At 49.5% G+C, this 27,370-nt stretch overlaps 1 protein-coding gene across 15 annotated transcripts in view; it reads left to right on the top strand.

Annotated features, from left to right (window-relative positions):
• Tom1l2 (target of myb1 like 2 membrane trafficking protein) overlaps positions 1–27,370 on the top strand; it is a 118,617-nt gene that overhangs the window by 81,918 nt on the left and 9,329 nt on the right. For 5 of the 15 annotated variants that reach the window (XM_013364806.4, XM_078043021.1, XM_078043023.1 and 2 more), the window contains 9 exons: positions 1,145–1,279; positions 2,881–3,039; positions 5,619–5,735; positions 14,809–14,942; positions 17,603–17,651; positions 18,300–18,423; positions 19,906–20,023; positions 20,899–20,974; positions 23,034–23,099. In XM_013364806.4, the coding sequence (XP_013220260.1) occupies positions 1,145–1,279; positions 2,881–3,039; positions 5,619–5,735; positions 14,809–14,942; positions 17,603–17,651; positions 18,300–18,423; positions 19,906–20,023; positions 20,899–20,974; positions 23,034–23,099 (978 nt within the window). The remainder of the gene's footprint in view (positions 1–1,144; positions 1,280–2,880; positions 3,040–5,618; positions 5,736–14,808; positions 14,943–17,602; positions 17,652–18,299; positions 18,424–19,905; positions 20,024–20,898; positions 20,975–23,033; positions 23,100–27,370) is intronic. The other 10 variants (XR_013436412.1, XM_005339456.5, XM_005339457.5 and 7 more) reach the window with 5 other exon arrangements.

The following is a 27,370-nucleotide window of genomic DNA, read 5'->3' on the forward strand; positions in this document are numbered from 1 at the left end:
ATGCATTGGTGGAGGTAGGAGACAATTAAACGTCATGATGGTGACAGACTGGGCAGTGGCATGGGCACAGGAGGTACTGCCCCCTCTGGGTTCATATATGTAGTGAAGGGACACACTAGAGGTGACACTTATACTTCAGTTTTGTGGTTTTTTTAAATAATGTGTGTGTGTGTGTGTGTATCTATTGTTGTTGTTATTTATTTATTCGTTTATGTGGTGATGGGGATTGAACCCACGGCCTCATGAATGCTAGGCAAGTGCTTTACCACTTTCTGTCTCCCCAGCTCTACATTTCAGTTTTTTAATACATTCTGTAACTTCCAAAGAACAAGGGTGTGTGCATGTGTATTTTTAACTATTAAGAGTTTTACAAGTCAACAGAAGTGGTGCTCGATTTAAATTTCTGCTCTTCCCTCTCTGTTGTGTTTGCATTTAAGGGAGTATAGTGGTCATGCTTTCCATTAGGTTTTTCTGTTTGGCCAGGTGTATGTTGAGATCATCGGAGTGCAACATCAAGAAAGAAGCACGGCCTGGGAGCAGGATTCTGGGGGTGAACCTTGGCCATTGGCCCACAGTCCGGCTCCTAATGTGCTCTTGCGCCCTTGGGGTAGAGTCATCTCACCTGCCAACAACAGGTCTGGGCTTGGTGAGCGAGCTCAGTGTCAGCGGTTGCTGATTTATTGAGGAAACCTAGAGTGAGCCTGAATTTCCCATCGCACATCAATTTCTCCTTTCCTTTCTGCTCAATTTGCCTCCGGTTCCTGCTTCCACCGGTGAGGGTGGGTGTTCTACACAGAGGCATCAAGGCGAGCCTTCTGTTCCCTTTAGCTAAACAGCCCCAGCAATTGATTTCCTTGCCATTAGGAAAATGCCTGCATTTTAGGATGCACCACGGTACATGGGTGTTATTTCTCTGCCTCCTCTCCAAGGAAATACATGCTGAAGTAAATTTTGTGCACACCCAGTAGCACTGCTGAAAGCCAGGCTCTCGCCAGCCTTGTCGTGGCAATGATTGCAGGAAGAGAGGAGCAGAATAGGTTTTGCCAGTGCACTTGGCATTGCAGAGGGCTGGCACTGACTTTCCAGCACTATGACAGGCCTGGCTAAGAACCATTTCCTAACAGGCCGTGCTCTCTCCTCCTAGGCGTGGGCTGATGCCTTTCGGAGCAGTCCTGACCTCACCGGTGTTGTGCACATCTATGAGGAGCTGAAGAGGAAGGGGGTCGAATTTCCTATGGCAGACTTGGATGCACTGTCTCCCATCCATACACCCCAGCGGGTAAGCTTCCAGCTGGCATTTTCTAGAAAGATGGACTGTAGAACAGGGGAGCCAAGCCGCTGCCACCACCCTTCTGCCACTGCCTTTGAATTATTCAGCTTGTCATCATGCTTTCTTAAAGCTCCAGGGCATTTCTTTTTAATAACAAGGGGAATGCAGAAGTGAGACAGCTGGTTGACTGGTGATTAAGTGGCAGCAGTGTCCCCCCCTGGTTTTCACACTGACTGTGGAGGAATATAATAGAGGGATCAGTTCAGGCGTTTTCATGGAAATGGCTGCTTGGGCGGAGCCATCCTGTGAGGGTCATTAGCACCTGCTCTGCCAAGGCCTGTAGAAGGTGTTATGGGAATCTGTCCTCTTTCCTGTCAGGACCAGAGCACCTCAGAGTGGTACAGCAGGGTGACTTTACTCTTACTCCAGCAAAGAGCAGTGTTTACTTTTTTCAACTGTGTAAATCAAATGTTTTATTTTCCTTTTTTTTTTTTTTTTGATATGGTGCTAGCAGTTGAACCCAGGGCGTCATGCATGCTAAGCACTCTCTACACCGATCTATACCCCCCCCCAGCCCAATTAGATGGATCTCAAATGTATTTTGAACTATGAGCCTTCAGCATCAGTCTAGAAATCTTTGAATTCCAGCAGCTGTGGGATGCAGAGCCCAGGGAAGGTCTGTGTCTGAGAATCCCACCGACACTCTCAGATGCCAGCAGTGGACGGGGAAGCTCTGCACTTCAGAATTAAGAGCATGCAGATATACAACTGTAATGCCCCAAAAAACATGGAAAGAAGTCACACATGATGCCAGTCATGGTTTCACAGGGAATCTGGTCCTGTTATTGACTGGGAACCAGTTCCTAGCTCAAGGAGAGAGCCTGGAAAGCTCCAGGTCTGGAGAAGCAACAATCATAGCACATTTGGCCTTGCTGGCTCTCTTCTGCCCATGTCTTCAAGGAGGACAGTGTGCTATGTGTGTGTCTCTTGTGAATATATGCACTAATGTTCACAAGGTTATTTGAAATGCCCAGGCCCTACCTCCATGGACAGAACAGTCCATCCCCACATGCTTTGAGGGAAGGCACAAGGCATTATTCTCATTATGATCCCTCCAAACCACTTACTATGCTTAGTGGAATAAACATAACCTGCTTTATTCTTCTAATAATGACACAGAACAGTGTTGTTCCTATAATTACAAAGAACATTCAGTAAATTGCATAATTGCTATTTATATTAGTCTACTTGTAAAGGCCAAAATGTAATCTTATGGTTCCAAATAAAGATTCATGATTAGCAAAACTTAATGACAGCCCTCCTTCCACTTGGATCCCAAGGTGGTCTTAACAATGGAACTATGACCAGAATGCTCATGGAGCATTCTCCACAGCCTCTTGGAGTTACACTGGTTGTCTGCCAGGGACAAGGACAGGAGACCTTGTGAGGAGTGTGGAGGGAGGAGCCACTGGTGGCTTCACTGCCCAGATGGTAAAATCGGGTGGGCTCTGTGAACTCTGATAGAAAGCACAGCCCAGGCTGGGGGAGGTGCCGGGTCTGGCCACACAGGCAGCCCAACAAAACGGAGGACTTTTTTGTTGCCATGCCAGAGTGTCCCAGAAGTAGATCCAGCCTCGACCATGCCCAGGTCCCAGTCGCAGCAGAGGACCAATGCCAGCTCCTATTCCTCGCCTCCTCCTGCTTCCTACTCCGCTCCCCAGGCCCCGGCTCTCAGTGTGACTGGTCCCATCACGGCCAATTCAGAACAGGTACTTGTGTGCTTCTGGGCCATAAACAAGCCAGCTGATGACCCTCCTTCACCTTCCCAGCATTTAGAAGCCTACCCAGGCCAAGGAGTGCCCTGGGTGTGGGGCACAAAGATGGAAGGACCCAAGATCTGGGGGAGATGACTGCAGGACGATCATGATAGAGTATGGTCACACCATGATGAGGAGCAGAGCCCAGTGCTCTGGCGTACCAGGGTTGAGCAGTCCCTGGAAGAGAGCCCAGGAGCTGAGGCAGTGAGGACCCTGGAACAGGCATGGGGCTTTGTCAGGTGAGAGGCCCTGCTCAGGCAGTAGCATCAGTACATGCAAAGCACAAAGCATTGGGAATCATTGGGAAATAGCTGATGTGGGTGTTGGACCCAGGTAGAGGAAGAAATCGTTGCATAAAGTAAGGCCAAAAGCAGAGGAATGCACTTGAGTTGTGAATGAACTTGTCTGTCACACAAAGAGGTTCACGTCAGTCCCATAGGAAATGTCGGCCATTAGAGGGGAAGGTGCTGGTGGGGGCAGAGTCCAAAGTCAGGGAGGTCTCCAGAAGCACTCTGTTTGCTCTATCCCAAACACTGCCCCATTCCCTGGATTACTTCCTGATAAGCTGATGCAGTTTTACCCCAAACCACTATTTTTAGATGCATTGTTTGTTAAGACTGGTCTTCAGATGAATCCATAGAATTTCCATTAAAATTTAAGATTTATGAGTTAAAATTTAAGAATTTCTTAAGCTTTGAAAAATGATTTCAAATGTTTGTACTTCAGAATCCTTATTTCCTCATTGTGACAGGTTGTTATTATGAAACCTCACTGAAATAGGGGAGTCAGGGGATTGTGTGTAGGTGACACCAGTGTTGACTTCAGTGGGGCTTTACTGCTTGTGGGCCTGGGTCACTGAGTGCCACTCCTCCTCTTGACACACATGAGGTCTTCCCTAAAATGGAAGCCCTGGGGCAGAAGGCTTTGGCTCTAGGCGCTGCCTCCATGGGCAGAGCTGTCACTGTGTGCTTTGAGGGAAGGCAGAACGTGATTGAAGTTGAACAATCTCTGAGTCCCTTGGCTCACTGACCTTCAGTGCAGCAGGTACTGGGTCGGGCTTTCCAGTGCCAGAACAGCCAAGAGGATGGTCTGGAGAGAGAGAGAGGGCCCAGGTGCATGGCACCAGTTGCCGCCAGGGAGCATGGAAGCGAGGCAGAAGGCTGGTGCCCAGCCTGACCTAGAGACCCCAAGGCTTCAGTGTGGTCACCAGGTAGCATGCCTGGGCCTCCCTGCCCAGAAACCTCTTCATGGCCAAGGCATTGAAGCCATCCATCAGGCGAGCCAGGCAACAAGAGCCTCTCAGGACTTGGACCATCTCTCTGACGGATTGAGGTCTTCCGTCCTTGTCCCTGTGCTAAGGGTACAGAACTCAACCACCACACAGCCCTGAGAAGTTAAGGGTCTGCTGAGAGAGCCCACTTGCCCAGGAGAGGCTGAAGGAGGCTGGGAGTGGCCATTTCCACCTCAGGGCAGGCAAGAGAGAGCAGAAAAGGGCTGACTGAGGAGAGGAGGTGTCGCTTGATCAGAGTCCCAGTGCAGATGAGCACAGGAGTAGAGCCCACATGTGGGGCAGAGAGTGTACGTGTGTGCCCATTTACTAGATGGGCAGCACAGCAACCCATGAGGTCTGGGGTTAGGCCTTTCCCTAGACTCAGAGAGTTGGGTCCATCTCTGGGTGGTAGAGTCCTAAGCTTGCTGAATCTTTCGGAGCTCCTTCCACTGTCCCGAAAGTTCTCTGTTTAGTGTGTGTGGGTCTTCCATCAGCAATAGATAGGTCTATGGAAATTATTCCAGGATATCTCACTGTGGACAAGGAAGGTCCTTGTGGCTTCCACAGATGTCTCGAAGGGGTTTAGAGAAACTCAGGACTGGAGACCCAGAAGAGGCGGTTTATGTGGTCTACTGTGTCTCTGCTGGAGACCGTGAGGGGCCTCAGCCTAGGGGTGCTAATGGGTGGGAGATTTTTCAAGTTCAGGTTACCAGGTAGGGAGCTGGGTGTGGGGGAATGCCCCCTGTGATTTTTCTCTTGCTCCTCCTCTTATCATTGCCACACTAGAAAAGTGTTCTTAGCACTGGAAGGCCTCCCAGAGAATCGTAGCTTTTAGATGATGACACTCAAGGGGCAGAGCCTGTAACCGTGAGGTCCACAGAGTGGGGCACACCCAGGGTCCTATGGGGAGAGTGTGAGACCGCAAGCTTGGTTCTTCAGTTCTTTCTGCCCCAGTGCCTGTCACTGTACTCTGCTCTTCAGTTAGTGTCATGGGCAGAGAGGCACCTGTGACTGACTGTTGGTGACCAGGGCCTCTGGGACAGCCTTGCTCCCACATTCAGTTCTTCTGAGCTCCCAAGCTGCCGTCCCCTCCCAGGAAGCCAGAGGGAAAAGAGAAGGCAGATCCTAGAGCATACACTCAGAATGACGTGGGTGTCATGGTGGATGGGACCATCCCCACCCTGTGGGGCTGGCTGGTTCGGATCTTCCAAGCGCAGATCACTGACCTCCCCTTGGCGCCTTCCTCCCTGCCACACTACAGATTGCCAGGCTGCGGAGTGAGCTGGACGTTGTCCGGGGAAACACAAAAGTCATGTCGGAGATGTTAACAGAGATGGTCCCTGGGCAGGAAGATTCATCAGACCTGGAGTTGCTGCAGGTGAGGAGAACCCCGTCTTGTGGAGGTGCTGGGCTGAGCACAGGGTCACAGCCTTTGGGGGCAGCACCACTGCTGCACGCTGTGGCAGGACCCCTCTTGGGGACGTCACAACCATGAGTTTGGACAGTTTCGTAGCACTGTTGTCAGGAAGGATTAAGTCCTTGGGGGCTCATAGCCTCATACTATCCTAGGGACAGATAGAGACCAGTACCACTCTGTTTTTTATTTTCCTTAATTGTATGTTGTCCTGATTAGAAAGTGCCAATTGTAGAGTACATGCCCATCAAATGAAAAAGAAAGTCAAGAACAAAATAATTTTCTTTAACCCACACATCCACAAAAACCACTGTTGACTTTTTGTTGTATTTCCTTTCAGGATGTTTGCTGTGTTTATTTTAAATCTAGTTGAGATGATGCTATGTGTCCCAGTCTGTGTGTGCCTTTGCTGCCTGTTGTCAGATCACGAACATTGTGTAGCGGAGCCCCTTCAGCCATGACAGCATGTAGGGCCCTTCCCCCACCCCCACCCTGAGTCAGGAATTCCCGAGACTGGAGTGAACTTGAAGCTCCTGTTCTCTTCCCAAATGCTGAGGAGGCCCAGGCTCACATCATGGTTTCCAAGGAGCTGCTGTACCTGGCCTCCCAACTCTGATCACCCTTCAAAAAAATTTTTTCCAGTAGTGGGGAATCAAATGCAGAGCCTCATGCATGCCAAGAAAGTGCTGTGCCACTGAGCCAAACCCGGAGCCTACACTACAAACCTCAGACATGGAAAGGGCCCTTGAGCAAGCTCGCTTGCCGTCCCATCTTTGGACTAGAAGCAGGAGCCCCTTTTGGATCTATTTCCCAGGCCAACCAGGCCCAAAGCCAGTGACCATACTAGCCTCAGATGACTCTGACATTTGTAGAAAATGGCAGCAACACTGCCCTCAGGAGCAGTGACCTTCTAGAGAGGTGGAGAAAGGATACTGTGAACTACAAATGCCAGGTCTTTATAGCAGGATGCAAGACATGGAAGTAGACAGGTCAGGAGCCAGCCTGACTGGGCAACCTGGTGTGAGTGGCTCTCACTGCACCTGCTGCTTCTGTTTCTGGTTCGTACTCAGTCATCAGCCTTGGCTCCTGGGTGCCACACCTCCCACACTGCTATTGGCACACACTGACTCCCTGGGCAGCTTGACTCTTGTGGCCTTACCCTTTGGGACAGCACATGCCTGGTGGCTTAACCTTGTCCCAGGCTACTTCTTGGAGTGCCCAGTCCCCATTTCCAAACCATCAGCTCCTATGAGGGTGAGGGTAGGTGGAGCCCTGCACTGGGACCAGCTCAGAGCACAGCCCCAGGGCCACAGACAGGCAGGAGCTATAGTCCCTGCTCTGGAAGACTTCACAATAGAAGGACAGCTTTCCTCCGTGTAACCTGGACACCAAGCTGCTCTTGAAGCTAAGAAGCATACCCTTGACCTAGCCCCAGTGAGGAGCTCAAGCAGCCCCTAGTTTCCAGACCTATTCCTGACACCTGACTTGTTCGGCTCAGCGGGATCAACTATCCATGTGTCACACTCCACAGGACTTGCCTCCCTTTAATGCATTGTCATTGGCCTCCATCCCCAGCCTACAGGAAGGCAGCTGCCAGGCATTACCCAGATGCACAGGAATCTGAGGGCCGTTCAGAAACCAAGAGGGCCTCTTGAGGCAGCTTTGTGCTGTGTCAGCGTCGGAATTCCTGCTGACAGGGGGGTTTGCTCTGGACAGAACTGAGCTCCTGGCAGCAGGCGGTGTGTTGAACAAAGCCAAGATGCTTCCAGACAGCCAGAGCAGACCCAGACAGCAGGAATACTCCGTGTGTGTGTGTGTGCGTGCACTCATGTGCATGCTTGTATATGTGTGTGCATGCATGCTTGTATGTGTGTGTGCGTGTGTCTGTGTGTGTGTGTGTCTGTGTGGTTTTTGTTGTTGTTGTTGTTTTTTAAACAAGCCCTCAGCCAAGACAAACAGAACCTAATCTCCTGGCATCAGCTCACAGTTTTCAAAAATAGGTTGCTTCCCATGACGTTTTCTTTCCCTCTGTTTTGTTCCAACTCTGAGTCTCCCAGCCCTCACTGCTGTCGTATAAATCAAACAGAAAAAGACCAATTCTGGGGGCCTGTGGGAGGCTGTCCTTTCGGCATGGGAGATGTCAGAGTGGGCAGGATCGTGTGAACATACTCAGTGCTCCTGGCTGGTGGCCACGTGCCTGACATCCTCCCTCTTCTTCCCTGGCTGTCAGAAGCCAGCAGGCAGGAGCTCCCAAGGGTCGGTGCAGCACGGAACAGTGAGCCTTCCACATGGGAAAATGCCACAGTCTGCTCAGAAAGCCCTGGGATCAGAATCTGTCCCAGACCCCTCAGTCAAGCTGGAGGACATCCAAAGTGCTCAGAGCAGCCGCAGCCAGAGCTCAGAGTGCTGGCCAGGGTCGTGGAAATAAACACATTTGTCACCAGCCCTGATCTCCCCACCAACAAAAGCTGCTCCTGATTCAAGTGTAAATTGATGTCTAGAAAGTAGAGGGAGTGGGAAGAGAGGTCATCGGGAGGGTCAGCCCTGGGGTGCTCTGGTGTGGCCAATCGTAATTGTGGGCAGGTTATATCCTGATTTTTCCTGTGCCTGGCACAGTTCTCTGGCGTACCCCCCTACAGCCCAGCAAGAACAGCAGGGAAGCTGGTGAGCAATTTGCCTGAGGACTCGTGGGCAGGTGGCTGGTATCTAAAGAAAGGCTGAGTCCACTCTGGACCCCTGTTTGGTCAGCTTAGCATGAACCCAAGAAAAAGGGAAGCAAGATGCCTGGAGTGAACACAGCAACGCCTCTCAGGCCGGTTGTTGACCCCTCCACTCCTTGAGCTGAGAGAGACCTTCTGGGCTGTTAGTCCAACTCCACACTTGTGCTCAGGCTTCCTCTCCAGCATTTGTCCTAGTGCCTGCTGTTTGAGGTTTTTTTCCCCCCCACATCCCTAATTACAGGCTGTTCCCACAGACCCTGAAAGCACTTTATTTTTAGATAGAGGTCTTGGTTAGACTTTGGAAATAGCACAAGGTGGAGAGAACATGGTTTACAGATCACTGGGTGCACAAGCTCATCTTCCCACCAATGAGCCAAGTGATACCAGGCAAGTCACCAGCCCTCTCTCCATCTGCTTCTCCCTTGGTGGCCTGAAGTGATTGCATTTACTTACCATGCAGGTGTGTGGCACTGGGCTGGGCTCAGGCAAGTCCTCCACAGGTTGTCACTTCTATGACCATTGTTAGAAAGCTCTTCTGCTTTCTCGAGCTCAAATCTGTTTTTCTGAGGCTTCGACCCTGGTCTGTCCTAGACAACAGAACAAAATGAATTTCTTTCTACATGGTGGGTCCTTGAGTATTACAAGATTGCCATGGGCCCTGCCCACTGCCCAGTCTCTGCTTGGAACAGGTGTGGCTCTTGATAGCTCACCTTATAGATGAGCAGGCAACTCATCAATGTCACAAGTCAGAAATTGTCAAAAGGAGAACTTCCATCATATAAAACCCTTTCCAATCTCCGTGTGGGACTGTTGAGCCACATCCTCTTAATCCTGTGTGTGGACCCTTGAGTGTAGGCCCAAAATGTGAAACAGCATCTGTCCCTGCTAAAGCACATCCCTTTATCTGGAGCTGAGTGCCACTTCCTGGGATCTCGAAAGATCCGATTCCATCATCTGGTGCCCTCTCCCTCTTAATTTAGGCTTTTGAGCTTTGCCTTCAATTAATAATAACTTTTAATTCATCCAATGGTGTAAAAAAAATGGACGCTCTTCAATGGCCATTCATCAGACAACAAAAGAAGCTGTCTCCAAATTTGTTCCTTTAAGTAGCAGATGGTATATCTCTCCTTGCTTCTTGCATCTGATTTCAACAAAGAATAGCCAAAACCATTTTCTCTAGAGAAATCTGGTTTATTCTACATGTTGTGCTTCATTATTTCCCCTTTCTTGTTAACAGACTTTTTTCTCCCTCCCAGTGCCCTTGCAGCAACAGAACAGGCTTTTAGGATCTTCTTCCATGCTTCTGGGAACTGGGAGAGGGTCCAGAGGAAACAACAAGGATGATTAAAAGACTTTTGTGAGGTGGGGCTGAGACTGTCCCTTGAAGAAAAGAAAAAGACCTGAGATTAATTAATTCAACAGAAAAGAGAGGATATTTAATAAGGTCTTCTGATAGATGGAATACTTTTGCTTAAGTGACCAGCTGTCCTCCCTCTCTGTTGAGAACCAGAAATAGGAAGCTGAAGCTGTAATCTGTGACACTGGGAGGATTCCTGTCCCGCTTTCCAGCTCCTGTGTAGTTGAAAGGGTGTCCTGGGCATGCTATGAGCTCTTGGATACCTTAGACCAAGAAGATGTCACTCTGTCTGGTGCTTTAGAGGTGGAGGGACGCGGGGAAGTCTGAAACTGAGCCTGCCATAGGGCTGGCTTGGATGACACTGGAGAGGCCATGTGGGTGGCCATCTGGTGTGGTGGTGACAGAAAATCTTTTTTTTTTTAAGTACTGGGCATGAACCCAGGGGCACTATACCACTGAGCTACACCCCCACACCCCTGACCTTTTTCTGTTTTCTATTTTCATTCGGGTCTTGCTAAATTGCCAAGGTTAACCTTGAATTTGCATCCTCCTGCCTCATCTTCCCCTAGTAGCTGATATTACAGTTGTGCACCACAGTGCCCAGCTTTTCTTCCTTTCTGAAACAGTAACTTAAATGCTTTAAAGCCAAGAATGGTAACTTTCTCTGTACAGAGACCCCTAGAGACCCTGTGGGCCTATCTCTGGGCGAAAGGCTGGGAAAAGCCGTTGGGATGCCCCTCTAGGACGGAAGCCTGTGAGGCTCTGCCAGAGGGGTGAGGACCATCTCTGCTACCACCCCGCAGGAAGTAGTGGGGACAGGGCAGCAGAAGTGAGGCTATAGTGGATGTTTCTGGCACTTAGCATCCATGAAATCTCTACAGTCTATACCTTTGGGTCTCATTCTTCTTCCAAGCTGAGGTCATAATGTTAGTGCCTCAGTAATCCTCTAGCACTTTCCAAACAGTATTTGAAAGTAATGGAACCCTTTTCTCTACAAATAAAATTCTACAGGGAATGACAATGTTTAAAATACATAAAAGCAGAGTTGCCCTGGCTGCCCTAGGGCAATGCAGTGACATTCTCTGGCACTTCCCCCTTGTTACACATGTATGCAGCCCCCTTATTTTATGGAGGGAGAGCATCAGGGCCGTTGATTGCTTATCCACTCATGGCCACTTGCTGCCTGCTGCTTGGTCTCAGTACCCAGCTGGAACGCTGTGGGAGAGAGAGAGATGAGCCCTTGTCTTCTCTCATTCAGCTCTCTTGGTGCTTGAGGGTTTGTAGTCACATTTTAGAGACATTCCCTGAAGCTTGCTGAAGAGTCTGGTTTGGCATCTCTCTGAATCCAGGGGAACACCTCAGGCCTGCTCTTGTCCTGAGACTCCCACAGTTCAGGGTAGTGGTAGGGCTGGCTATCACACGGAGGCTGGAGGCTCTCCCAGAAGCGCTCTGATGTCGTCTGGCTTGGCAGCTGCAGTTAAGGCGTGTTTACAATGCTGTGAGAAAATGATGAGAATCAGTGGCTGGGGGTCCTGGAAAATTCTGAGTGGACAGGGAGATGGATAAATGGGAGACACATGGCACAGGTGACACTGTAAAACATTGAGGGTAGACTACAAGTGGTAGTATGTTTACTTTGCTGTATGTTTGAAGTTTTGAATGATGAGATACTGGGGTGGGGAAACACCCTAACGTCTTGAAGGATGAGTGGAAGTGATGGAAAAGAAAGTAAGAGATATTACAAGCAGCAGGCGGACTTCTCAGCAGCCCCTGAGCTGCATGGTGAGTGCCTGAGGCCACCTGCTGGCTTGGAAAGTCTAAGGGGTTAGAGGTATGTTGGGGCTGGTTTCTGATACCCCAAGCTTCTGGAGAACCTTAAAGCTATTTCCCATAATGTTCCTCCCAACACTTCTCTGACTTGTAGGTCTTATGCCTTATAGTGACAAGTGACGGGCTTTCTTCCTTCCCCTGCCCCAACCAAGGGTAGCCAGGGCTTGTTGCTTTACCCAAGCACCAGACAGGGGCCATGTTTGCCTGCCCTGAGCTTACGTGGTAGGGTCTGCCTTCACTGGAAGACTCCTAGGAATGATTGCCTAAGGCAGGAGTCTTGGGAAAGCCAACACTGGGAGTCTGTTTAGAGAAAAATCTGAAAAGATTCAGATACTGGCTTTCTTTCCCCAGTGACCAAGAGAGTCTGATAGCACTGCCAAGGTCTCGGCTTGGCACCAGAATCACGAGCCACCACACAGCTTCGTAGGTTCAAACAGCAATTCTTTATTCCCGCTCTCACACCGCCTCCACACAGGTCCAGGGGCAATCGCCTTCTGCCGTCTCCCGCACAATTCACCTACTCCACGAGGCTCTCTCCAAATCCCATTTTAATCTCACGAGAACTCAATGGGAACAAGCAGCAGGTACACCCTAATCCCAGCAATAATCTTCAACTTCCAACTTCCCTAAAACCCATTATCTTAAACTGGCAACGCCTTAAACTCAAGGAACCAGTTACTTCCTCAAACCTGATCAGCTCTAAACCCGGATCCGCCTTGGTCCTTGAGCAAGGTCACCTTATTAAAGCATGAATGCAATGTTCCATCAAATGTCCTCTAAGCAGCATGGGGTACGCTTGGCAAGGAAATTTCGATGCGTCATTCCTACTTGGTAATGGCCCTCAGCATAGCACCATTCTGGTTGAGGGTAGAACCAAGACAAACGGCAACATTGCCGTGGTCAGAGAGTCAGGGCTCAGCAAGGTGACCAGATCCAGGGTTGAGGAATCTCCAAGGAAGCTTGTTATCAGTGTGAAACCAAACTCATGAGCACCCAGCTGCACATATCCAGGTTCTTTCTGCCTTGAAAAATAAGACTTTACTCAGGTGATGCTGGGTCGATCCACGTGGTCAGGTCTTCTTCCCCAGCTGTCCCCATTCTTAGGAAAGGAGCCCTGGGACTGAGCACCAGAAGGAGAGAAAGACAAAGCAACCCATTAAGGTCCCCCCTGTTCCTACCTGAAGGGTAGGTCCAGCGTAGGCGTTGTAGCAGTGAAGTCAGAAATGCTGTCTGAGGGCTGGAGGTATAGCTCAGTTGGCAGAGTGCTTGCCTCACATGCACAAGGCCTTGGATTCGATCCCCAGCACCACAAACAAAAAAAAAGAAAAAAGAAAGAAATGTTGCCCGATACCATGGACTGCAGGTGGACTGCGTGTGGGCTGAGGGGATGTGGCCAGCCTGCCTGCCTGCCTGCCTTCCTGGGAGATAGGAAGAATGACATGGAGTCTTGGTCTGGAGTGGGAGGCTGACTAGAACCCTGCAGTGGCAACCCTGAGGCAGGTGCTGTGTTGCCAGGTCCTGGGGAGCCTGCAGAAGGACTGCCTGGGATTCCCCACTTTGCTCATTTGACCACCTCAGTGACCCAATTCAGCAGATGCCCCTTGGACGTCTTCACTGTGCGCGAGTCAGTGCTCAGCGTAAGGACAACCACAGGTGAATACATGACAGCATCCCACTCAAGAAGGTCATGATCTGGTAGGAAGGAGCCCTGGCCCAGGCAGCCAGATGGTGTGACGAAAGCAGGAGCTAAGCAGAGATTGCTTTTGCCTGCTGCAAATGGATCAGTTACTTCTGCCAGACATGTTTTCAAACTGAGGTAATTCTGAGACTGAGCTGCAGGAAGGGAGACTTCATTCCTTAACTCACTGATTCATCAGCTGCCTGCAGAGTCCAGGTAGGTGAGGACGGCATCCTGGCCCTCCCTTCACCCTGTTGGGATTTGGAGCTTTGTCCGCAGGCAGCTCATGCAGTCAGGGAAGTTGAGGAGCCAGCCCGACAGGCCTGGCACTGATCTTATCTGTAGCGTCCTCAGTCTGGCATACAAGAGGGCAGGGGCCTGGAAGGTATTTGAGGGGGCTCCACAAGCAAGTTTAAATGAGAGTGTTAATAAGGTGGCTGTTCTGGGGCAGGGAAGGCTCACAGAAGCCAGGCCATAAAGTACAAGGCTCTGTCCTCAGGGGACATTGCTTCCAAGGGTTGAGAGGCTCCTGTGGTGACTGGTGGTGTGTGATTATCATCTTTGGCCTATGGGAGTTGGTGGAGCTTCCAAGACCTCTACACAGTGACAATCGTGCCACCACACAGCACCTATATGGTCATAAAATATACTTACGCCATTGCTGGTAGTATGAATAAACTGATGTCATCTTTTTTGGAGAACCTCTGACTATTACCAGTCAGTATTCTAAAAGACCATACGTACTACTTCATTCAAAAATTCCCCTCCTGAGGAACTCTGCCTGTGGAAGTGCAGTAAGTGTGTGAACATGTATGTGTGCAAGTATTCACTGCTACATTATTTGGGTTAGCCAAACAAAGAGAGAACACACACAAGTCACATGCCCAACATGGCAGAATGATAAGCTACATTACAGTGCACACACAAAGGATTGAGTCATTCTGTACCCAATGATGAGGGAAATGGGTCTGAAATATTTTGTTGAAGGGAAAAAGCAAGCCACAAAGAATCACATTTTTGCAAGCACATATGATTGTGTTTGTGTGTGTGTATGTGTTTGTGTGTGTGTGTGTGTGTGTGTTTTCCTTCATTGCTGGGGATAGAACCCAGGGCCTTGTTCATGTTAGGCAAGCACTGTACCACTGAGCTACAACCTCAGCCCTTGAGAATTGCATTTTTATATTTTAAAAATGATGTATTCATATTCACACAACGACTGTCTGTACATGTGCACACTTGTTCATCCACTGGAAAAGCACCCGTTTCCTGGGGTGGGAGGGGCAGACGATGAGGAGGGAGCTTTTTCCTTTGCATTCTGCACACGTCTGGTTTTATGAACAAGCATGTACTCCTTCTGTGACTTTTAAGAATCAGTACAAATCTTTTCAAAGGCAATAGAACGTGACAAAAAGCGTTCCCAGCAGGCTCTGCAGAGGTGCCTGTGTTCCCTAGGAGCTGAACAGGACCTGCCGGGCCATGCAGCACCGCATCGTGGAGCTCATCTCCCGCGTGTCCAATGAGGAAGTCACGGAGGAATTGCTGCATGTCAATGATGACCTCAACAATGTCTTCCTCCGCTATGAGAGGTGGGAGCCAGAGTCCTTTTTGTTTTTTTTTTTCTCTTAAAAAGATTGTTGCCATAACAGAGGGATATCTTTGATAAACAAAGGGGAGAGAGACATACACAGACAGAGAGATTAGAGTTGGAAAATACTCATCAGAGATGCTAATTTGTTCCCCTGGATGACAGAGAAAATGCTTCTTGTTCTCCTGGGAACAAGCAGCAGGAAGTTGACGTGCAGAATTCACTGTGCCCTTTATAAGCCTCGGGCTGCTCTGCCTCCCCGCATGACCTGCCTCAGGGAGGACCAGGACTGGGGGGTCTGGGCCTGGAGTTTCTGCACCTGCTCCTTTGATGATCCTTTGAGTTTGAAAAGGATTAAAGGGGAAAAAAAACTCTGCTAAGAAAAAGGATTTCCTCTTTCCCATCTTGTAAAAAGAAAAAGAGCTTTCTTTTTGTAAATGTCAGCGTGTCTAGAGTGTTCCGGAGAAGCAGGCAGGGTGTAAGTGCCAGATTGCTGCTGCTGCTGCTGCTGCTTAAGGAAACACACGCATTCTTTTCAGTTCTTTCTGCAGCCAAATCACTTTTAGGCTTCAAGTAACAAATTTGAAAATTCCTTTCCTTTTCCAAAGACTTCCTCAGGACAAGGTCCAAAACATATTTGGTCAGGTTTCAAGTAGGAGGTGCAGTTCTCATCTCTACATCATGATGGATGCACCTTGGGCTCTCCTGAATGAGCCAGTGGAGGACCATAAAGGACCTCTGTCAGGCCACCCTTCTCCCATTAAAGATCAGGCTCAAGAAGGCAGAGCAGGGCTGGGGTTGTGGCTCAGTGGTAGAATGCTTGCCTAGCATGTGTGAGGCACTGGGTTCGATCCCCGGTACCACATAAAAATAAATAGATTATTAAAGTTACATCCATCTAAAACTAAAAAAAATATTTTAAAAATAAAATAGATAAATAAATAAAAGAAGCAAGACAGTAGCATGAGTTTCCTGGAGACTTGTTCTGGCCCTTCTGTCCACCAGCTGATCATGGCTTACTATGTGGACTGGTCAGGAGGACAAACGGATCTGGTACCCATTGGGGTCAGGGGAACAAATATTGCATTTGCATTACCTCTAGGGGCTCAGAGGGTGATGTGGTGGTTGTCACATTCTTGGGTTTCTTCAACTTCTGATGGTGGCAGTAAGGATAGATGTTCCTGTGCCCATCTAAAAGGTGAAGACTCCTCTGCAGTAGGATTGTGTGGCCACCCAACAGCCCCCTTGTCTACCAATCAAAGAATAGGAGCAGATCCAAGGCATCCTCACTTTTACCCTGAACCCCCCCTTGTCTTGCCACATGGTCTCAGTTTCCCTACGCTAAATGTGCTTGATTTTTTTTTAAGAAATTTGTTCTTTTTTTTTTTTTTTGGTTTTTATTTTATATAGTTGTAGATGGAAATAATACCTTTTATTTTATTTGTTTATTTTTATGTGGTGCCAGGGATCACACCCAGTGCCGTACACATGCTAGACAAGCGCTCTACCACTGAGCCACAACCCGAGCTTGGGTTTTGACCTGTTTGAGTCATTTAAACTCTAGGTAGAATAGAATAACCGGAACTGGTGTGGGCCTTGTCATCTACACCAGTCCCCGTGTTGCAGAGGACTCGGAAGTGCTACCTCAGGCCACTGGCCCTGAGATGCCATCATGGTTAGACTGTAGGTCCCTTGAAGAGAGTGTGAGATAGATAATACCCCATGATTAAGAGTGTTTCAGATATATTAATATCTCTGTTCTCCTTATAGAACTCTACTGGAAAAAAAATTTTTTTTTCCTTAAATCTGCAGTTGATACACACAGCCCAGCCAGATCATTCCTCCTGGGAATTCCTTGTCACCAAGTACTGACCTACCAAGTTGGCAGCAAACATGAAGCAGTGCAGCTCCCTAAATCCCAGTTTCTCAAGTCCCATCTGTAGAAAGTCTCTGGGCTACCTCTTTGCCCACTGTGTTAGGAGCTTTTAAATATGGTGTTGAACAGGACCGATTGTCCCCCCCCACACACATACACACATCCCAGCTGCTCTTGCTGTCCCACCTGGTACGAAGATGACTTGGGTGTGGCAGAAGGGAAATGTTCTGCAAGTGCCCACAGGCAAGCCCCATCTGTGGCCATCTGCTGATGGTGCAGAAGAGACTGGCCCTGGAAAGGCCAGCCCACCCTGCCCTCCTGGCACTCTGGGTGGTTGGCCTAAACCTCCCTACAGCTTCTGGCAAGCCCTTTCACCAGGCCTTGGCTATGGCCCTGTGCCCATGCCTCACTACCTCCTTTCTCCAGAGATGGAGGTGGGGGTAACTGAGCCTCAGGAGCAGGAGTAGAGAGGGGTCTGCAGTTAGGACCTGGCTCTGTAGATGGGCATGCGGCATGATGCCTCTAGGGAAAGTGGTTGACCCCAGGGGCCAGAATCAGGGAACCTATGGGAGAGGCAGAGAAGTTCATCCTCCTGGGAGGTAGGAGCTCCACAAAGAGGAAGATGTATATGTGGAGTCTACTCTGCTGTCCCCAAATGGGACTGACTGGTCCCCTCCCTGGAGCCTCATCCTCTGCTGAGTACCCAGCACTCTTCACAGGACTATGAGCATGGCAGGCCACACATGGCCCTTCCTTCCTTACTTCTCCTTTCCCTTCCTTGTTAGGTTCCAGCGATACAGGTCGGGCCGATCGGTTCAGAATGCCAGCAATGGAGTAAGTGTGCCTTTAGCCGTCCCTGTACTCGTGAGGCTGTCCCCTCACACAGACCTGTCCCAGTTGGGCCTGGCTTCTAGGTTTTCTAACTGGGAATAAAATGTCTGCTTGATGGCAGATGGAGCAGGGCTGGAAGGCACCCTTGAGGAGAGAGTGGCAAGAAAGCCCACGTCCAGAGCTCCCAGGACAGTCACCCTCCTATGACTCAGTACTGCCTCCCTCTGGTTGGGGAACAGGGGAGGCTAGTGTGGGGCTCATTGACAGCCTGGGCCCACTGTGATTCTGAAGGTGGGTGAGGGGGGCCACCTTTCTCCTGTGGTAAAAACACGGGTCCTGAGTTTTTTTTTTCTTCCCCCGGTACTGGGGATTGAGCCCAGGGGCAGTTTACTGCTAAGCTCCATCCCCACTGTTTTGTTTTGTTTTCATTTTTTTTTTTTTTAATTTTTACTTTGAGACACAGTCTCACTGAGTTGCTTAGGGCCTTGCTTAGTTGCTGAGGCTGGCCTTGACCTTGTGATCTTCCTGCCTCAGCTTCCTGTGCCATTGGGTTTACAGGCCTGTACCACTGCATCCAGCTAGGTCCTGGCTTTTACCTTGGCGCTCAGCCCAGGGAATGGAGCCTCACCGCCAACCTCAATGTCCCAACAGGTGCTGAATGAAGTAACTGAAGATAACTTGATAGACCTGGGCCCTGGCTCTCCTGCTGTGGTGAGCCCAGTGGTGGGGAGCACGGCACCCCCATCTTCCCTCTCCTCCCAGCTCGCAGGCTTGGGTGAGTGTTGCACAGCTGTGTAAAGAGGCTGCCTACAGCCGTTTGGCCTCCTTTACAAGCTATGTCTTTCTCTTTGTTGGAAGGCCAGAAGAGAACCTTTTGAAGAATCCAGAAAGATGTATTTCTGAGTCCTAGCCAAAGTGTACCCCTTTCAATTTATAACTTCTTTTCCTAAATTTGAAGTTTAAACCTGTGTTGGAAAGCAAAGTTGAGGAACTTCTACGCTTCAGCATAACTAGGCCAAGGCTGGCAAATTGGTTTCAGTTCATTGACTGCTTGGAACACAGGTTTAATACTAGAGCCACTTCAGGGCCTAAGAGACGGCTGGCTGACTGACTGACGATGTCTGCAGTGGGCTGAGAAGTAGGAGGTGGTGGTGGCACTGACACATTTGCTCTCCTTGAGCTATACATTAGATTAAAGGGTTCTGTTTTCTAAAACTTGCTAGAAACTCCCCTCTTTTCCATAGTAAATGTGTGTATATAACTCTAGATGCTTTGTTTATATGAGACGATACCAATTTATAACAAAGTTATAATATTGACATAATTAATAAGCATAACACTCAAAATTCTTCTACCTTGCTTTTCTGTTTTCTTTTATGGGGAATATTTCTCTACCTTCAATTCATTTCAATTGAATTAAACTTATTTAATGACCTATCACTTGCAGCAGGTCTAGCGTCTCTATATTTCTGTATGTGTAGCCATTCCAATACTTTCTGTATCTGTCTCTATTGTAATAGGTATCTCTGCCTTCAGTCTGTCCAACTATAGTCACCAGATTTAATCCACCAAAATTGATTCTGCTGCCTCCCTTCTTAAAAAGTGTCCATCATTTCCCCAATCACCCTTTACTGGGCATTTGAGGCTTGTTCTGCCCATCTCTCACCTGTCCCCCAGCTTCCTCCCCTACCCCTCTTTCCCACGAGTGCAGACACTTCACAAAGTCTCACCTTCTCCTCCTTCTCCTCCTTCTCCCCCTACTGCAGCCCTGCTCATCCTCTAAGACCCACCCTTACGTTGGTTTTGAGTGCCTCTCACTATCTCAAACCAAGCACTTGGGCTCTCTGTCCCTTTCCCATCTACTGGTTGAGCTTCTCAAGGCCAGGACCAAGTCAGGTCCTATTAGGTCCCCTTGAGATCTGGCTCTTGACCTGTGGGGACCTAAGAAGTACCTGCCAAATGAGTAACTAGTCCAGATCCCTATTGAATAAATAAGGAGCACCCTGAGAAGGGCGCTAGCTGGGCCACTTCAGTCTCGCCACCAGCGGTCTCCCTGCTGTTCATGACACCTCCTTCCTCCTTGAGCAGCCTGGGTGTAAGTGCAGCCCTCCATCCTCCTGCACATGACCTACTGGCAGTGCTAAGAACAGTCCCATCCCCCACAAACCCTTCTCCTGGCCCTCTGGCTTTGAGGCCCCCTCAGGTCCACAGTCCACATGCTGTTCTCATCTGCCTCTTGTTTGTTTTGTTGCCATAGACTTGGGGACAGAGAGCGTCAGTGGCACCCTCAGTTCACTCCAGCAGTGTAACCCTCGTGACGGCTTTGACATGTTTGCCCAGACTAGAGGGAACTCTTTGGCGGAGCAACGCAAGACGTACGTGGGGCCCCTTCCAGTGGCTCTCCAAAGATGTTAGGGGGTGAGGGGGAGCTGACCCAGGCCTGATCACAGGCCAACACAAAGAAGCCTTTTGTGTACCAGATTCGAGACTGCCAGGAACTTTAAAATATGGCCGTGGGGACTTGGCATTCACCGCAGATACTGGTGAATGCCAGCACCCCTCACTCTCTCCGGCCCTTGGGGTTGACTGTAGTGTCATTTCTCCTGTCAGTCACAGAAGTCTACTCTTCTTTCTTGCAGACACCATCTCCCCCAGCTGTCTCAAGGGAAGCCTGGACACAGGAGGGGACAGCCAGGCCGGGACCAAAACGGTTCCTAGCAGGGAGATTTAACTGCCTAAAAAAAGCCATCAGGGCAGAGGCTTCTCCGACAGCAGCTCTGGCAAGAATGAGCCATATGGAATTGGGGGAGTTGGTTCCAAAATAGACAACCCCCTGCATCTCAGGGAGGCAGGGAACATGCTTTGAGCCTTCTTTTTAGCTTAAAGGCAGACTGCTGCTTATAAAATAAGAGCTAATATTGCTTTGTCTCTACCTGGCCCCTCCTGAGGAGTTTTAGAGCACTCTGACATCCTGCCCCTGAGTGAGCTTCAGAGAGGCCCCAGTGTTGTTATTCAGGAGAAGGATGTTGAAATGCACAGTCTTCCAGGTCCCAGAGGAGTTTATGAGCTCACTCTGGAGCTAAGCTTGCTTACTCCAGCTGCAGGGAGTCGGACATGAACCCTCAACCTCTGCCCAAAGCCAGGGTCACACCTGAGGAAGGTGCTGTGAGATGGAGAGTGATTGAAGATCACCGCCCTGCCCCCACGACTCCTGGGGGAACTCACTGTGCCTGTGCTACTTCATCCCCAGGGTCACCTATGAGGACCCCCAGGCTGTCGGAGGACTCGCTTCTGCACTAGACAGTCGGAAACAGAGCTCAGAAGTGGTAGGTCTTCAACTCTGTTTTTCTGTCCAGCCTTCTAGAGAGAAAGTTGACATTTTGGTAAAGCTGGATGATCAATTCAGCAGAAATTGGCTTGTGTAAATAGCAGGGACGCACTGGGGGAGAGACCCGAGGAACCTGTGTGCCACCAGGCAGTGCCTCATTAGTGTTTCCTCGCCCTGTGAAGTGACGCTCCCATTATACTCATGATACTGAAGAGGAAACAGGCCCAGGGAGGTGGTAGATAAGCCAAAGGACACCCAGAGTGCGGGCTGCACATAGCCATCCCCATCCTAGGAATGTCCGACTCCAGAGCCTGTTCCTCCTACTGAGGTGACCCAAATGCTTGGAGTACAGGCCTCTCCCTGCGTGTTTTGGTTCCTGGGTTGGGACATGTGCTGCCAAAATAACGGCCCTTTCGTGGAAGGTAAATACTAATCTAGGCCATCCCTCTGGTGACCACTGGTAGCTACCCTAGACAAGCAGTGCTAGCTCTGGGGAAAGCATTTGAGGTTCAGGAATTAAATGGAGAACTGGAGGGTCAGGAATGTTTGGGAGGGTTTCCCGGAAAGCTCTGGGTTTGGGAGGAGCAGAGCCTGAGACAGCGGAGGCACTTTGAAGTGCAGCATGACATTTGCATGAGCCCTGTAAGATTTCAGATTACTGAAGGGGAAAGGATTTATGTCTAGTGCTTCTCCAGAGATTTTTCTCTTTTGAGCCTGGCTAAGAAATGTGTGTGAATGCATGCCATTTACAGGGAGAGGAAGGAGGAGGGCTCTTGGGACATCTGCCTATAACAGCTGGAACTCCTGTCAGGGTCCCCAGCTGAGCTAAAAGAGGGCAGTGCCCACTCGTCCACTGGACAGCAAGGTTTGCAAAAGGCTCTTTGCTTCTCAAGTGATAGTTCTTAGCCTCCTGCAACCCCTGTCCAAATGGGCCCAGTCAGGCAGCATGGCAGCCGCCTGGCATCTATATTTGTCCCTTAGGGGAAGGAATTCCTCCCAGCTGGTCCAGCCAACTTTATCTGAAGACATGTGTCCCTCTGCACTGGCCACAAGGGGGCGCAGAAGAGCCAGTTGGTTGCCTCAGATTCTCAACACCCTTCCCTCTCACAGAAGCCACCCAACCCTTAAGATACCCCAATCCATGCAGTGGTGGTGGTTCTTTCTCAGTTCCCCTCACATCCTCCTAACCTAATCCAGGCAGGGCACTAGAGAACCAGGCTGGAGGCCTTTTGTCATCCTTCCTGGGTGTGTGTGGGGGTGCCTCCCTGTCTGACCATGCCTGTTTCCTCAGCTCTAGTTCCAGGGCCTGCCCAGTCCATGCCAGCAAGCGTCCTGCACACCCCTGCTTTTAGCAGTTCCCTGGGCCTGAGTCTGAGTCCAGAAGATGGGGGTGACTCCCCACCCTCTTGCCCTTCACCCTCTGGGTGTGCGGGGTTTGGACCGACTCCCTGTTTTCAAAGGTCTTGATGACTCATGCCTTTTCCACGTGGTGGTAGGCAGACTGCTTTTCATGCTTACTGCTCACTGGGGCAAGGCTCAGCCTCAGTGACAAGGCAGCAGGGCACATGTTGGCACTGTGTGTACACACACATCACTGCAGGCTACCTTGTCCCATCCTAGGCCATGCTGTCTTAGAAATAAAAACTGGGCCAAGGGAGAAATGCAGAACACAATGAAGATGGGAAGAATGTTGTGCAGCCTTGCCACCATAAGTAAGACCCCATCATTCAGTGTCTCCCTTTAAATGTTTTTATCATTTAAAAAAGGCAGTAGGGCTCACAGGGATTTTCCAAGTGCCCAGGAGTAGTTGGCATGAGTATTTGTAATCCCGTTGGGATTCATGGCTACTAAACTTTTCTTTTCTCTTCCAGGCAGGTAAGAGGGACATGCCAGAGGTGGGGATTGGGGGTATCAGGTTATATTTCCTTATGTGACAATCAAGTCTGAGCAGTGACTTTCCTGTTTCCATAATATGTACTGTGACTTCTTTATCTGACTTCTTTATTATGGGGCTTGCCGTGACTTTTCTTTCTGGGACTTTTCTGTCCTCGGCCCAGCAGAGAGGGAAAGGTGGGGACTCTGACCTGGAGCCTATAGACAGCTGGCTCATGACCCAAGGAATGGTGAGGAGCCACAACTGAGCCGAGTCCGCTGTCCACCCCAGCCCTTTACCTGTGTAACAGTCGATGCCTTCCTCTTGCCACCTGCAGGCCCCTTGTGATCCAACAGGACAAGGCCATGCTCGCTCCTTCAGACGGGGGTGCCAAATTTCCCCTCCTGTCTTTGTCTAATCTCCTTAGACCACAGACCTCCAGTCCCAGAAGTACCTTCTCTGGTTCTCTGCTGAGGCCCATGTCCCTGGGCCTTCTGGGTCTGTGACAGTAGCAGGAGTGAGGGGAGGGCTTTTCCTTCCTTTGTCTCTGGAGCTCTTGGCAGTATTCATTTTTCCAAGATGAGCACAAGACACCGTGGCCTTTGCTTAGGAGGAGCTGGTTCTGAAGGAGCAGACCTGATGCATCTGGCCCTTCAGAGAAGGCCCTGCTAGAGTTTAGTGCCTGGAAATCTGGCAGGCCTCGATTTGGTGGACTTGTATGCTATAGTTATTTATGTCCTCCAAGTTTCCCCAAAGAACTTGAGACCTCTCACAGAAATGCACCCAGTAGGAACAGAGTGAAAAGAAAAGAAAATGATGGGGAGCTTATATAAAACCAGTTAGGCTGGGTACAGTGGCACATGCCTGTAATCTCAGCAACTCAGGAGGCTGAGGCAGGAGGATAATAAGTTCAAGGCCATCCTCAGCATCTTAGTGAGGCTCCTCTCAAAATAAAAAATGAAAAGTGCTAGGAATGAAGCTCAGTGGTAGAGTGCCCCTGCGTTCAATCTCCAGTACAAAAAAAAAAAATTAAAAATAAATAAACACTGGTCTCATGTAGTAAGAGCTTTTCTGGTGCATGGAGAGAGGGTGACCTCATTTTAGGCCACTTGCCTCAGTGTGACCATTTCACTTCCAATATAGTGGCCAAAGCTCTGGGTCCATGTGGTAGGGCCAGAGGAGAGAAGGTAGAGAAGGAAAGCTGGTTGGCATGGGGAAGGTGCATGGCCACCCCGGGCAACAGGCTGGCCTTTCACCAGGGGAGGGGCCCAGACAGGATCAGCAGGTTCCAGATTGCAGGCAGTGTGGAGTACCTGCCTGAGCATGGCCTTGGGCCAGCAGGAGGCCACAAAGAGCCATGGGTGTGAGCCTGGGCTGTGATGTGTGCACAGCCACCATCCACTCCTTCCCTGAGTGAGTAGGCAATTCCTGCATCAACCTCCAAGGCCATTCCTAGAGATGGGCTGGTCTGGCCTCATTTGCTTCTTTAGGGACAGGCTGAGCCCTGGGTCACATGGGGGCCCAGGCTTCCTAGAAGACCATATCTATTCCATTGTCCAAATTGGGAAGATGGAGCTCATGTGCCCTTGTGCCTACTAATCCTGTAAAAAAGGATACTGCCCTCCCAAACTACCCTGACTATGTCCTTGGCAGCTGGCTGTGGCACCTGCCTCTGCCCTGTCCCCATATAGAGCTCCAGTTTCTGACTTCCCAGAAGCAAACCCAACTAACAGCTAACCTGGTGTCTCACCTGCCTGCCTGCAGTTATTTTTTTCCTTTAAAACAATGTATATTAATTGCTTTGCCTTATTCCACATAGTGTAGAAACTCTGAGTCTTTCGAAACCTTCTGAGTACAAATTCTTTACATGGAAACTTTTTGTACTGTTGAGTTTGACTCGAGGCTTTTCAGACTATTCCTCCCATTCCTTTTGGTTGCAGTGTTGTGGGAAGAGTCTCACAGCTCCTCTGGAAGTAGCACACCTGAGCTGCAGACTTGCTCCTATTGCATTGAAAGTTGGGTGGGTATGTCTCTTTGTGGTCTTGGGACTATGAGAAGCTGCAAAGGAGAGCCTCACCAGGGCCTCTTTCTCCTGGGACTTCAGGTGTAGGGATTTCCAACAAAAAAGTTAGTTAACCATGCCAGATTCATTGCCAGTTGAAAAGAAATGAGCTCTGGCATGAGCCAGGGCTCCCTCCCCTTTCCCCTACCCCTGGGTCCTTGCATCTTTCTGCTTTGCCTGGCTGGTGATCAGCTAGGGATGTCTCCCATTTGCAGGATGCAGCCAGGAAGATGCCCTGGTGTGAATAAATATAAGTCAGAGCAAGTCCAGAAGCAGGTTAGTTAAAAAGAGACTGCTGTTGCAGAAGCCTACCTTGGGATTGGAGCCCTAAAGGCCCCTCCCACTCAGGACAGATGATCAGTAGCCCTGGGAGACCCCCAAACACGACACACCAGAAGTTACAGAGTGCTGACTGTAGCTAAGCAGTTGGGAACACCTCTCCTCCTTCTCTGACTCCTAAAGAAGAGCTGCCTCTTCCTTCAGCTCCAGATGAGAGTCAGCCCACACAGGACAGCCCTCCTGCCCTGGCACCCCAGAGGCCTTTTCTCTTCAGACTCTGAAGACTGGCAGGACTGGCATAAGCAGTGCCTTGGCCCTGCCAGCCCAGCCTGCCAGTCCTCACAGGGGTTAGCTTAACAAAGGTCTTGGTCTCTGTGGGAGGATGTCCTAGGGTAGCTCCTCTGGTTGTTTTTTTTTTTTTTTCCTTTTCTGTATAGTCTTTCCTTCCTCTCTGTCTCCCTTGTTTAGTGCACACTCTTCTTCAGACCCCTTGGATCAGACCAAGAAGATGCTAAAACCATGGCCTTTTAAGAGCTAACAGTCTTCTTAGGGACCTCCTGGGCCAGCCCCCCATTTGGCAGATGAGGATGCTGAGGCCTCCCAGGGACCTGGTGACATGAGTGAAGCCACAGGGCAGAGACACAGAATCCCCTAAGACTTGGTGCAGTGCTTCTTCCCTCGTCATACCCCCCCCCTCCACACACACACACCCCAGCCTTAAGACAGCAGCTTCCTCTCCCTGTCAACCTCTGGAGTTCATATTTTCTTGACAGTATACTGTTTAGTCTGGGGGCGATAGCACCTACAGGACCTTGGCCCTGTTGGAGTACTCGAGCTACTTAGTTTAGATAGCTAATGTTTTGCTTCCAAACACAAAGTCAACCCCTGCCTTACATTAAGTAATCTCATTGATAAACAACACCTGGCCCCTCGGTGCTTCATGCTCTGAGGCCCAGTGCCTTTCACTGTACAGTCATTCCCGATAATCCAACCTCCCTGGATGTCTGAATTAGAAAATAAAAGGTCAATCTGGAACGTAGGAGGTCCTGAGTCATGAGTGTTGAAAACCAAGTACCACCTGGCAGTCACCCTATTTCTCAGGTGAAATAGCTGAGGCCATGCTTTGCCCAAGCCCTTACTTTGACCTCTCCACCCAAACTTCTGAGTCTTCTTAGGACAGAAGAAGCCAGGTATGGTGGCGCATGCATGTAATCCCAGCAACTCTATAGGTTGAGGTAGGAGGATCGCAAATTCAAGGCCAGCCTGAGCAACTTAGTGAGACCCTAAGCAGCTTAGGGAGACCCTGTCTCAAAAACTAAAAAGGGCTAGAGTTGTGGCTCAGTGGTTAAGTGCCCCTGGTTCCATACCTGGTACAAAAAAAAAAAAAAAGAAAAAGAAAAGGCTGAAGAAACAGGTCCAAAGAGTCTCCCCAAGACCAGATACCAGAAAGATCTGCAGCCCAGCTGGGAGCCCAGCCCTACCTGCTGCCCGCACTTTCCTGCTCAGGCTCCTAGGATTTGGTCTGGAGGCCACCATTCTATAGACACAAATCTGACTCCCTCAGACACATCTAGAAAAGGAAACAGCAGGATCTCCATGATCCAGCTTGTGAGGAATTTTTTTTTTTTAAGGGATGAGGAATTTCTCAGATGCCAGCATTTACTTTCTGAGTGTACTGGTTCTCAAAATTAATCCTCAAAGAAAATTGTAACATGACCCAAAGCTCAAGGGATTTATTTATTTTTACGGGTCTAGGAATGGAACCCAGGGCCTCACGCATGCTAGACAGGTGTTGTACCACTGAGCTACACCCTCTGCTCTCTATGTTTTACTAGTAACAACAACAATAACAACAACAACAAAAAATTATAAGAAAAAATATTTTAAGCTCAATGAATTTTTTTTTGCAGTGCTAAGAATTGAACCTAGGGGTACTCTACCACTGCACTATGTCCCTAGCCCTTTTTATTTCTTATTTTGAGACAGGTTCTTGCTGAATTGCTCAGGCTGGCCCCAAACTTGAGATCCTCCTGCCTCAGCCTCCTGACTTGCTGGAATATGGACAAGTGCCACTATACCCAGCTAGGCCCATGACTCTAAATGGCTTTTTCCAAGCTTTGGTAAAACATTGAAAAGTTCAGTGGTAGAATGTTTGCCTAGCTTTAGGTATGAGGTCCTGG

The sequence above is a fragment of the Ictidomys tridecemlineatus genome, chromosome 3 (assembly GCF_052094955.1).
Source record: "Ictidomys tridecemlineatus isolate mIctTri1 chromosome 3, mIctTri1.hap1, whole genome shotgun sequence".
NCBI lineage: Eukaryota > Metazoa > Chordata > Mammalia > Rodentia > Sciuridae > Ictidomys > Ictidomys tridecemlineatus.